At 38.7% G+C, this 13,541-nt stretch overlaps 1 protein-coding gene across 6 annotated transcripts in view; it reads right to left on the reverse strand.

Moving 5' to 3' along the window:
* FRMD4A (FERM domain containing 4A) overlaps positions 1-13,541 on the reverse strand; it is a 511,564-nt gene that overhangs the window by 100,977 nt on the left and 397,046 nt on the right. For 5 of the 6 annotated variants that reach the window (XM_067468889.1, XM_067468890.1, XM_060778219.2 and 2 more), the window contains 3 exons: positions 8,883-8,966; positions 3,146-3,211; positions 1,854-1,911 (listed from right to left, as the gene is read on the reverse strand). The exons of the other annotated variant lie outside the window; for it this stretch is intronic. In XM_067468889.1, the coding sequence (XP_067324990.1) occupies positions 1,854-1,911; positions 3,146-3,211; positions 8,883-8,966 (208 nt within the window). The remainder of the gene's footprint in view (positions 1-1,853; positions 1,912-3,145; positions 3,212-8,882; positions 8,967-13,541) is intronic. 6 annotated transcript variants of the gene reach the window in all.

A 13,541-nucleotide genomic window follows, 5' to 3' on the forward strand; every position in this document is an offset into this window, starting at 1 on the left:
AGGTTGCTAACTGGAGCTCCTCACAGGGAGCGGTCAACCCTCCTGTTTAAGGAGCTCCACTGGCTGCCATTCATTTACCGGACCCAATTCAAGGTGCAGGTGCTTACCTACAAAGCCCTAAATGGTTTGGGACCCGCCTACCTGTGTGACCGCATCTCTGTGTACGAACCCACATGATCTCTTCGATCATCTGGAGAGGCCCTGCTCACGCTCCCACCACCGTCGCAAGCGCGATTGGTGGGGACGAGGGAGAGGGCCTTCTCAGTGGTGGCCCCTCGACCCTGGAACTCACTCCCCAGGGATATTAGACAAGCCCCAACTCTGGCAGTCTTTAGGAGGAGCCTGAAAACGTGGCTGTTTCAGTGTGCCTTCCCAGAATAGGAATCTCCCAGCAATATGTCCTCAAATGCACTTCAATAATGATTTTGGATTGTCTGCACATTTCTTCCCTCTTCAAAACATTTATTCCAATTACATGCTACCTGTTCATGCCCAGCATTATTTTTTAAATTTTTCATTATTGCATTTGGCTCAGCCATTGGTTTTTAAATGCGTCATCTTATTGTTATTGTTTTTGCTATTTTGCTATGAGTTTTTTATTGTTTTTGTATTATTGCTGTTATTGTTATTGTTGTGTTTGGGCTTGGCCTCATGTGTTTGGGCTTGGCCTCCGAGTCCCTCAGGAGATGGTAGCAGGGTACAAATAAAATATTATTATTATTATTATTATTTCTTCATAATTTCCTATCTGAGGCAGCAGATAGGAAATTTCTAATGTTGTCCAATGCTGTCCATTTTCTACTATAGTATGTAAACTGCCAATACATTTTTTAAAAAATCTATGAAGCACAGCCTAAATTTTAGATCTATCAGATAAAGAAGGATCAAAGAGCAAAAACATGAATCTTATTTCATGCAAGCTTTTTCATAAGGTAAGCACGTACACTGAGAAAAAAATGAGCTTCATTCATACAGTTTCATTCATACACATACACACACACACACACATTAAATGTGTGTGTGTGTGTGTGTATATATATATATATATATATATATATATATATATATAACAACAAGCGGAAGATTAATCTTTGTATGTGACTCTTATTACTTGGATATGTCAATATACAATCTGACAGCCATTTTAGATTTTGTATTATTAGATTTGTGGGTTGTAAAAATGGCCCAGTGGCCACATTTGGTATTATAGCCACCCTATAAATGTTTCAGTGTAACTGTTAAATAGCAGCCTCAGGAAGGATGATTCCTTTCTAAAGTAAGGTTTGCACATTTGTTTGTATGAGGGGATGTTTTCTTCTTTAAAATACTGTAAATAAACAAATAAAAAAATCCATGTAGTTCTGTATGAAAATAACAGCAACAAAACTAAATCTCATTTTTGAAGGGGTGTTGCTTGCATTTGGTCCTAAAGGAGGGGACAAATGTTGACCCCTAGACCTGACCTATTTTACACAACCAACCTGACATTTCCAGTTCACTGCTGACATAACAATAAATGACAAGCTGAAAAGTAATGTCAAATTTAAAAATAACCCCCCAAATAAAAGCAAGGCACTAGGTTTCCAGTGTAACTTACAATAAACCAATCTATTCAAGCTACAATTAGATATTATAATTCAAAGCTTTGATCCTAGTAAGTTAAATCCTTAACATTTATACTGAAATGACCTTTCTACCTATTAATTTCAGATACCCAAAATTATTAAAGTTAATTGTTTATCTTAATATGACAGATAAAACAAAATTGTTATAGAAAAATGATAATAATTATTCCGTTGTAATTGTTCATTCGCAATACATTTGATTGAATATTTTTTTCAATTGTCACATACCTTAACGGCATAATAGTGGACACCATATGTTGGAAGCGATTCAACAATGCTCATGTAACTGTAGAAAGAAACATTAAAATGGGGTCAGATATGGAAATAGAAAAATATTATGGAAAGACAGCAAATTCATTAAGGTAGGTACCCTTTCTGGTGAGGATGGAAATTAAAAGAATAAATTATTCTAAATAATAAAGTCTTCCAAACAAAATGAACAAAATGAATGAATACATATCCAAATCCATATCTATATATATTGTTTGTACCAGTTTTGCTGGGGATTAGTAAGGACCAGTGCAATCAATGGTTAGCTACTTTAAAAGGGAGTTGCAGACTTCATTAAGTTTTATTTGAATGGTACATCAATGTTAAGCACCATTATTTGATTACTGTATTGAAATACTTGTTTATTTTGTAGTAATGTACTATTTACTGGAGTGATTTTCAAATGCTTTCTTTTTTTTTAGTATAGATTTTTATTAAGGGTAGTGAGGTGTATCAGTAGAGGTCAGGAAAGAGAGTGTGTGTGTGTGTGTGTGTGTGTGTGTGTGAGTGTGTATAGCATGTAAAGTGGGAGAACATTAAAGGGATAGGATAGGATAGGAGGAAATGGATAGTAAAAGATGGGTAAGACAAAAGAAGAAATAATAATAAAGATATAAATAAATAAATAAATAAATAAATAAATAATAATAATACAAAAAACAAAAAAAGGTTCTGGTGACTCTACCATTACTATTATTACTATTACTATTACTATTATTATTATTATTATTATTATCATCATCTTTTCTTTTCTTTTTGGTATTTCAACTGCAGATGAAGAATTTTGATCTTTATTCACCCTCAAATATAGAATATTCCAGTATAGACAAAGATAGAACCGCAAAGGATTAGATGGAAGTCACCATTTTCAAATGCTTTCTAATGAAATTGAAAATGAACAGTACTTCTAGTCTGAAAGAGCTTCTGTGAAAACTGATTTCCAAGAATCCTGCTTTCCAGGTACTGATTGAACCCCAAAGTACACATATTCAGTACTCACCTGAAACTCTGGGCCAATTAGTAAAAGTAGTAAAAGTAACTAGTCAATCATTATTGATATTTGAATTTAAAAGCCCATGATAAACTTCTGAAAAACCTTAAATACAAAAAATTTGGAAAGTCCTGCCTGAACACAGACACACACACTGCTACAGGACAGATTACATGCAGAATTTACCACCCTGAATGCATACTATATATATCCCAGATACAAAGGTCATCAGAGTCCAGCATTTTCCTTCCCAACTTACTTGACAATAGCTTGGCCTCTGGTCTGTCCATTCAGCTTCTTGTAATGCTCAATAACGCGATCCTCACTTTGAAGGAGAGAAACAGAATCTTAATACCTTAAGCAGCTGGAAAAATAGTGAAGGACCTCCCTTGTAGAAGAGGTCTCTCATAAAAGCATGGAAACAAACCCCGAATCTAAAACATGTCTACAAATACTAAGCAAGAGATGGCAGTAAAACAGATCTGGTGAATAACTGCATGTATTTTAAAATTTTTAAACACTCATACATAGCAACAGCAACAGCAGCAACTACATAGAGTAGAGTGACCACCCTATCCTTATTATTAGTTTCCACCTACAGTTTGTTTACACGATGCACTTTCCCCCACCCCAAATGAAAACTAAACCCCACCGCTCCCCCCACCGTCTCAGGTTCCTTTTTTTTACAAATGCACTTCCTTTACTTCCTATCTCACCCAATGTTTTAACATTTTTAACATTTTATCTTGCACATTTGGCCCACCCTCTGTGATTGATTTTATTATGTTATCTTGCACTGCTATTTTATTTTGCTATATTATGTATTTTGTTGTTTTTAATTTTTTTATTGTTCTGGATTTTATTTTGTTGTATTATTCTTCAGCTCGGCCTCATGTTATCCGCCCTGAGTCCTCATTGGGGAGATGGTGGCAGAGTATAAATACAGACTATTATTATTATTATTAAATTATAAGATAAGGGAAAATATCTTACATTGCAGGGAATGGCTAAATGCCAGGAATTGGTGGCTGCAATTTTCTCTACAGGACTTTGGAATGCTACATTTCCCATTGACAATTCAAATTTGGTGAGATAATTCCCCCAACCCTCAATTTCCCCAGCTCAATTTTTGTAAGATTTGCTATGGACCCTTTTGCCACATATTCTAGCACATGGATGGGGTCAGGACACATCTTGTTTCAGCCCGAGATCTTATCTCATAAAGTGATTGGATTTCTGGCTTCATGTCTGAACGTAAAAGGAAGTCTATTCAGGTCTAAGAAAGATAAACTACTCCAAATACTGGTAGCATGTTTTGGGGTGGCATACATAGAACCTTGGGGAGGTCCAAAGACTCCCAATAAAGATGCAATGCTGGTAGTCTTCTACAGTGCAATCCTATGAAGGTTTCCTTGGGAGTAAATGCCACTGGAACCTAAATACCCTAAAGGCACCAGGTCCCATCTGATCTTGGGAACTAAGCAGGTCTAGTTAGTTTTTAGATGGGAAATTGCCAACAAATACTAGACAGGTTCTTGTAGGTTTTTACGGGCTATATGGCCATGTTCTAGAAACATTTTCTCCTGATGATTCGCCTTTATCTATGGCAAGCATCCTCAAAGGTTGAGATTTTATGCTTATATTGTTTTATTAATCTTATGCTTATGTTCAGGCCCGTAGCCAGGATTTCGATTCGGGGGGAGGGGGGTGAGTTTGTTTTGGGGAGGGGGGGCTGAGGCTGAGTGAAAGAGGGTCTATCCTAGCAAACCTTTTGTATCGTTACCCCAATACCCCCATGTATATGGGATATATTGAGCATGGTGATCAGATCATGATATGAATAAACATAACAGTTTAAATAAAGCACCAGTAAGGCCTTTTGTGAACCACCGTGAGAATTTCGGGGGGGGGGGGGGGAGGCTGAATCCTCTCAACCCCCCCCCCCCCCGGCTACATGCCTTGTTATGTTGTTTTACTTTGTATGTTTTGTGATGTTACCTGGGAACCGCTTTGAGTCCCCTCGGGGAGATAGAGCGGTATATAAAGTTTTTATTTATTTATTATTATTATTAATAATAATAATACTGAAAGAGCTGCATTGCAAGTGAACAATTAGGATTGTTGTGTATCAGGATTGCAGTGCCTACAAAATGAGTACAATTTTTTCATCAGTGTAGACAAGTTCCAGTTAATTTCAAAGATATTATAAGTTTTTTTTTTTTAAAAAAAAACCAATACAGCTGTGTTTGAATACAATGCTATAGGCAGAAATGTGGCTATGCTTCCAATGTAGGGAGAGAAAGAAAGAGAATAAACAGTGATCCCTAATTAGAAAATAAAAATCAAGCTTCCTTGCTGTCATCAAAAAACAAGACAAAAAATTTAAAACAAAATAAAAGAGGAACAGATCAGAGAACTTTCTGCCCATAGCTGGGCTTGGAACCCAATGCTTTCATAAGTAACATGAAAGAGTCAGCAGCAGCAAAACAGCTCTGTCTATCTTTGTTGTATCAAACAGAATTTTCCCAAACTAATTAATATTTGCACTGATGAAAGAGAAGGGAAGAGACAGATGGGGGATTTAACTTTAAGTCATTCCAAATTGAAATGGGATGCTGTCATCTTTTCTAATCTGCCAGCTCATTTAATTTTCAGGTTGCCCTGGGAAGGCAATGTTGTGGCACAGAACTTTTCAAGAAGCTTTTTGCAAATAATTGCATTTCTTTGTTTATATTACATTTTATCTCACCTTGGCATTGCCAAAAAGCCCCACAAACTAAGAGAAACTAATAAGCAAAATTTAAACCAAGTCATATATGAAGTAAAAATAAATTATAACAATACAGCCACCGTGCTCATCACAATAAACAATCATCCAAACATTTTAAAAGGCCACTCTTCCTAAAAACAGCAAGAATTGAACATTATCACAACTCAGAGGAGAGTACATTGCACAATGTGTGAGAAATACAGGAGGATGTCTTCTTCTACATGCACATCTCATGGACTTCTACAGGTGATGATACTCTCAAGAGGGCCTTTCCAGAAAATTCTAACAACTGGACAGGTACATAATGAGATTGGCAGTTGAAAGACTACAACTAAAACCTCAACTCAAGTACCAGAACACAGAAACTTGATATCATGTCCCAGTTGCATGAATATTTCCTTTCAAGTTACCTGTCGACTTCTAGTGACCTCATGAATTTCATAGGGTCTTCTTAGGCCCCTTCTACACTGCCATATGAAATCCAGATTATTTGCTTTGAATTGGATTATCTGGCAGTGTAGAAGGGGCCATAGGAAAGGAATACTCAGAGGTGGCTTTGCCAGTTCTTTCCTCTGAAATATAGCCCGCAGCACCTGGTATTTATGGGTGGTTTTCTATGCAAGTACTAACCAGGGTTGACTCTGCTTAGCTTCCAAGAAAGTGGTTACATAATGTACCAACTAAAATTCAGAGATGGGGGGGGGGGGGGAGTTGTAGTGGCAAATGTCTTAACTCAGAATCCGAAGGAGGATTACCCACAAAATAAAAATGGAACATCTATGGTAATATATTCCTGTTTGTTTATAAAAACAATATTTTTCTGATATTAAACAGTGTTCAGTGATACCTTGAATTACGAGCAACCTGGCATACAAATGTTTTGATATATGAACCATTGCTCAGCCCATTTCTTGCTTTGAGATGCAAGCAGAGATCTGAGTTAAGAGCCTGGCATCTGGCAGAGGAGAGGCTCTGCACCTGCGCCGATCTGGAAATCCATGTCCTCATTGTGAAAGACCATGGGGATCCAGAATAGGTCTCTATAGTCAATATTTTTTTTAGGTAAAACTGTTTATATGAGGGGTATTTTTGTTGTAGACACTAGTAGTTCGCGCGCATACCGCAACGAGTGCGTGCGTCATGTACCGGCATGCTCGGGAACAACTGTGCTCAGTTTCCGCTCTGTAGCTAACCTGTACGGTTCTGTTCTGTGCTTTAAAAATGTTTAAGCCTAGCAACTCACCCTCCGCATGTGAGGTTCGCTCAGTGATACGGTTTTTGTCAGCAAGGAACTTGCTGCAGAAATTCATCAACAGATTTGTGAAGTGTACGGTGATACTGTTATGAGTGAAAGCAAAGTGCGTAAGTGGGTACGACAATTCAAAGATGACCGTGACAACATCCATGATGAGGACCGCTCCGGTCGCCCTTCTTTGATTACAGACGATTTGATTTCATCACACACTCAGATCTTTGGTTTTTGTGGTCCTCTGTTAGGAGTTTCGGGACCCAACGGGAGCACAGTTTCCTAAACTTGAGGTGTTCAGAAACAATGTTGTAAAGCACTGATCTTGACACGTCAGGAAATTCATTTGAGAGACCTGTTATTGTGAAGCGCCTGTTCTCACGAATCCTTGCTTCAACTGAAGCCACCAAATCGTCTGTCATCAAAGAAGGGCGACCAGAGCGGTCCTCATCATGGACGTTGTCTCAGCATCTTTGAATTGTTGTACCCACTTACGCACTTTGCTTTCACTCATAACAGTACCACCGTACACTTCACAAATCTGTCGATGAATTTCTGCAGCAGGCAGGTTCCTTGATGACAAAAACTGTATCACTGAGCGAACCTCACATGTGGAGGGTGTGTTGATAGTCTTAAACATTTTTAAAGCACAGAACAGAAACGTACAGGTTAGCTACAGAGCAGAAACTGAGCACAGTTGTTCCCGAGGCATGCCGGTACATGACGCACGTGCTCGTTGCACGCGCTTGTTGCGGTATGCACGCGAACTACTAGTGTCTACAACAAAACGGACCTTACTTAAAAAATAACCCTCGTATATAATATCTGCAATCAAAAACATTTTATTTCTTTCTTTTAAAAAAACAATCTCAAATTATAGTACCCAAATAAAGAACTTCATTAAAATATATACTTCTCCTGCAGATAAATCTGGCCCCCTAAATGCAGAAAATATTCTTTAAAAATGTTAAAGTTTCTGTCATAGCCAGAGTTTTAGAATTTGGATCTTCTTTCTGTCACTGGATACAGAAGTTTAGGCTGCAATGATGCACTGACCTACTAGGACTAAGCCCCACTGAACTCGGGGAATCTTTACTGTATGGGATTTTGCACTCTGCTCTTGAACATTGGTGAGCATAAGAGATAGCACTGAGACTAAAAATAGGGAAAATGGACCTTACCTGGAACTTTCTATAGTGGAACTTTCTATCTCACTACTGATGAGATCTAATCTGAAACCTTTCTTAAAAAGGAGAATTACCTCTCCTTTGGGCTTTTCTGCCACCTTTGTGAGGGCACAGAAAAACAACAGCCCAGCAAGTCTAAAGCAATTGAATGCTAAAAAAAGCTGATAGGTGATCTCATGTGGCCACACAGTGAAGCTTTGCTCTCCCTTGAGGTGAGCCAAGTCAGATTGACTCAGAAAAAGTCATAGCAGATGTTTTGGTATCCCACAAAACATCTGCTATGACAACCATACACCCAAGAGCCTTTATAGCAATAATACAGCATTTGGGGAGTGGGCATTGTTCAGACCTGTTTTAATATTTTCCTTTCTTTCTTTCTTTCTTTCATTCTTTTTTTCTATGTTTATTCAATCAGCTTTTCATGCTGCTTCCTGTATCAAATAATGTCTTAAAGTGGCCACAGACAGATTGGTTCAGAGCTGCGAACTACTCTCTATCTCCTTGGCATATGCAATGGGTTAGAAGATGCAAAACTAAATTTGGCTTTCACTGTCAGAACAAAGCTCACATGAACGAACAGTTTTCTGTAATTATCCAGGGAATGTAATTCGGGAGGTGGAGTTTGTGAGGGAACCTGTGACTAAGCATTTTCAAACACTAGGCAAAAATCCCCTAAAGCCATTAAACTGTTAGAAAACCATTATAAATGTATGATGAAGTCACACACACACACTGATCTTGGAATATCTCCCATATAAATGATTGAACTGTACTGAAAATATAGGAAAGTTACCAATAAGCAAGAGATGGGTGCTCCTTAAGTGCTTGTGTTGGAAGAGCTGGAAGCTTCTTTAAGTCTGTCCTTACGATTTCATTGCTGAAAAAGATCAAATTAAAAAGTACATTTAGTCACAAGAAATTAACTACGGGGCTTGCTATGGCTGGCTGACTACTCTGGCTTGAACATCTGTTCTCTCTTAATGAAATGCTGTGGGGCAACTTCCCCTCCCTCTATATTTATTTTGCATTAGGGAATATAGTAACCTTTCCACTATAGTATTAAAATTGCAGCAAAGCTATCACAGATGTCTCAGTTTCCTTTGTCCTCCATTTCATACTGTTAGTTCTAAAGGTAAAAAACACAACTGTGTGATCCCTGGGGGAAAAAAATCTGCAAGAATTTTGCATTTGGGAAGAAGCATGGAAAAGATACAGTAGAAGTGTGCTTCATTTAACTATTTCCAAAGCACCCCAAAATCTATGCAATTCAAACATTTGATTGGAACTCAAGTCTTTATCACCAGTGCCTGCCTGAGGTAGAAATTATAGTCCTTATTGTTGTTGCTGTCATCGTTGTTGTTTGGTTGGAGAATCAGGGGAAATGTCAATCGCAACAGTAGAGAGGATAAAATACAGTTTGCAAAGCTTAGAAAAACTTATTATTTTAAAAAAAAGATATAAAATCTCCCCTCCACATTTGCGGGTTTCACTTCTGTGGATCTGGTTATCCTTGAATTTTATTAACATGTTCTCTCTAGGAATCTCTAGGTCCTCTGGTGCAACTCTATAGACAACCTCCACTGGAAGTCGACTACAGAATTGCAATAGAGGACCTAGAGATACCTAGCGAGAATGCTTTTCTAGCTATTTGTAGGTCCTTCAGTGTGGTTATAAGCCACTGTCTGGACAAAGTTGACCACAGTGTTGTGTAGGACAACCTCAAGATTTCTAGAGGCATTCTCTCAGTTCATTGAAATTTCATGGAGACCCTAACTCCATATTTTCTATTGATGAATGTACTTTGTTTAAAAATCTGAAGTTTGCAGTCTTGCTAGCACATTTCTCATTGGTCAAAATGACTGACTAATGCTGACAGACCTAGCTTGAAGCATATTCAGTTCTATTTTCAAATGAAACACTTGGATACTCAGTGCAATGCAGTTTGCCAGCAACCATGCCTTTAAATAAAAATGGATGCAAGCAGAACACTCTAAAGGTTTGGAAAACAGTCTAACATTTGGAGTGTTTTTTTACCCTGCTATGCTGGCACATATGTGCAAAGTATGTGAGGTCACCTCACTACCTCTGAGGATGCTTGCCATAGATGCAGGCGAAAAGTCAGGAGAGAATGCCTCTAGAACAGGGGTCCTCAAACTTTTTAAACCAAGGGCCAGGTCACAGTCCCTCAAACTGTTGGAGGGCCAGATTATAATTTGAAAAAAACATGAATGAATTCCTATCTTATTGGTAGTACAAAAACACTTTAAAACAATACAATAATTAAAATGAAGAATAATTTTAACAAATATAAGCTTATTAGTATTTCAGTGGGAAGTGTGGGCCTGATTTTGGCTGATGAGATAGGATTGTTGTTGTTGTTGTTGTTGTGTGCTTTCAAGTCATTTCAGATTTAGGTTGATCCTGAGCGAGGGCCAGGTATGACCTTGGAGGGCTGTATCCGGCCCCCGGGCCGTAGTTTGAGGACCCCTGCTCTAGAACATGGCCATATAGCCCCAAAATACCTACAACACCCCAGTGATTCCGGCCATGAAAGACTTCGAAAATATATGTGAAGTAATATCAGGATAGCATTCTAAGGGGTACACAGCATCGACATGAAAACTTAAGCTCCACCACAATTGGAAATGACTGCATTCCATATAAAAGTGACAATTGAAACTATGGGGAGGGGAGAAAGTGGTTTTGGAGATGTGAAACACTGCTGTTTGCACATTTACAACAGCAGCATTTCTTTAGAGAGAAAAGGCATGTGGTCTTTTCTACAACAAATGAATAAGATGTGAATATTGTTTTAAGGGAGTGGGGTGTCGACAGTAATACCCAGATTCTACTTTATTGATATTTCAACTTGCAATTTACGTAACTATACTTTGTCGAACAGAAAATTCTCCCCACACTTGCAATATATTGGGGTTTTGTTTGTGATTGTGCAGAAAAGCCAGTGTTTGCACTCTCCAGGGTAGCCAAATCCTTCTTTGTCTCTCTTATAGAGGGACTTTTCCCAGCCTGAGCAAGAACAGAAAACCTTGGTAATTTGCCCAAACCAGCAGGGAATGTCTGGGGATCAAGAGGAAGGCCTTTCCAGTGTGGAAGTTTCAAACCAAAGAGACAACTGTCATACAAAATGACAAATTTCCTCAAGCTCTCCAAGTGTGAAGTGTTGAGAGTATCCTAGAACTCCTAGCAGCAAAACCAAATTCTCTTTGTCATTTTTAGATCTGTGTTATATACCTTTTTTGGAGGCAATTGGGGTAAACTGTAGGGGTGATGCAGATATCTGAAGTGGCTTGGGATTGTGTAATAGCTGGTCTATTTAAACCTTTGTTGTAACCTTCGTTTTTAATTTTTGTGGTTTGAAATTTTACCTTGGCCTTTTAATGATGATATTTTTAATTATCTTTTAACTTAATTAAGTTTGAATGTATGTTAGTTCACTATTATGGGAGTCTTGAAATGAAGTTCAACAGTGACAAATGCAAGATGCTCCACTTTGGCAGGAAAAACAAAATGCAAAGATACAGAATGGGGGACGGTGCCTGGCTCGAGAGCAGTACGTGTGAAAAAGATCTTGGAGTCCTCGTGGACAACAAGTTAAACATGAGCCAACAATGTGATGTGGCGGCAAAAAATGCCAATGGGATTTTGGCCTGCATTAACAGGAGCATAGTGTCTAGATCTAGGGAAGTCATGCTACCCCTCTATTCTGCTCTGGTTAGACCACACCTGGAATATTGTGTCCAATTCTGGGCACCACAATTCAAGAGAGATATTGACAAGCTGGAATGTGCCCAGAGGAGGGCATCTAAAGTGATCAACGGTCTGGAGAACAAGCTCTATGAGGAGTGGCTTAAGGAGCTGGGCACGTTTAGCCTGAAGAAGAGAAGGCTGAGAGGAGATATGATAGCCATATATAAATATGTGAGAGGAAGTCACAGGGAGGAGGGAGCAAGCTTGTTTTCTGCTTCCATGGAGACTAGGACGCAATGAAACAATGGCTTCAAACTACAAGAAAGGAGATTCCATCTGAACATGAGGAAGAACTTCCTGACTGTGAGAGCCGTTCAGCAGTGGAACTCTCTGCCCCGGAGTGTGGTGGAGGCTCCTTCTTTGGAAGCTTTTAAACAGAGGCTGGATGGCCATCTGTCAGGGGTGATTTGAATGCAATATTCCTGCTTCTTGGCAGGGAGTTGGACTGGATGGCCCATGTGGTCTCTTCCAACTCTTTGATTCTATGATTCTTAGGATAGTGATTATTGTCTATTTGTGTACATTTTTGTTTTTAATGTTGATACGGTCAGTGGACTATTCAATAAACTTTGCTTGCTTACCTTTTGTATGACAGAAATAGAGGGAAGAGTTCACATATCAAATCTTGGATGGAAACAAACCTTGGACTGGCGTGTTGTGTGGTTTACGGGTTGTATGGCCGTGTCCTAGCAGCATTTTCTCCTGACATTTTGACTGCGTCTGTGGCTGGATCATCTGAAGATGCCAGCCACAAATGCAGGCAAAATGTCAAGAGAAAATGCTACTAGGACACAGCCATGCAGCCCAGAAACCACACAACACCCCAGTGACTCTGGTCATGAAAACCTCCAACAAACCTTGGACTATTCAATTCGGGGGTTTCTGTCTATGTGGAAACACAATCAAAGTACCCCTGACAGATGGTCATCCAGTCTCTGTTTAAAAGCTTACAAGGAAGAAGCAAGTGTCTGTAAAAGAGTCCAGAGTGACTGCAGTTTGTGGGAGCAGTTGACTGAAAATACTGTGCAGGAAGAAGCTACTGGAAAGCGCTGAAGTTGTGCAACTGATCTGCTGCTGAATTGTGAAATTAATCTCAACAATTATAGTGTGGATTAGATCTAGAGGGGTGTTTTAAAATAAAAAACCTCTTTTTTTTAAGAACACATAGCTATGACTTACAATCCAGCAAGTTGGGTCCTACTATTGCCTGGAAGTGGGGGAGCCAACTGTGTATGACAATTACCCTATTTTTGCATTGATAGGAAGGAATTAAAATCAGGAGGCTTTTCAAGCCCTCACTATGTAGCAAAGGTCTTCTTTAAATTCAAATAAAAAGGAAACAATTCTTCAAGAAAAAATGCTAGGGGAAGCACAGTGCTGATCATTACTGTCTGGTGGAATAAGAAAGGCGGCATGTTGGTTCTTGTAATTCATTAACATACCCTAATTGCTTAAGTGCGAGTTCATTACAAGGAATGAAAATTACAAACTGCACATTTCCATTATGCAAATGTATTGCTTAGTGGCAATTAACCCCTCTGCTTTCTTCCTGTCTGATTACCACCATTTAGTACTCCTCAGCTTGATGTACTTCATTACATGTCCTGATTCAAAATGCCAAAGATGGATAGTTAAAGGCTGCTGTTCAAGGAGACTCCAATGTGACTTTGTTTTGCATTAATGT

Source organism: Anolis sagrei, chromosome 5, assembly GCF_037176765.1.
Source record: "Anolis sagrei isolate rAnoSag1 chromosome 5, rAnoSag1.mat, whole genome shotgun sequence".
Taxonomy (NCBI): Eukaryota; Metazoa; Chordata; class Lepidosauria; order Squamata; family Dactyloidae; genus Anolis; species Anolis sagrei.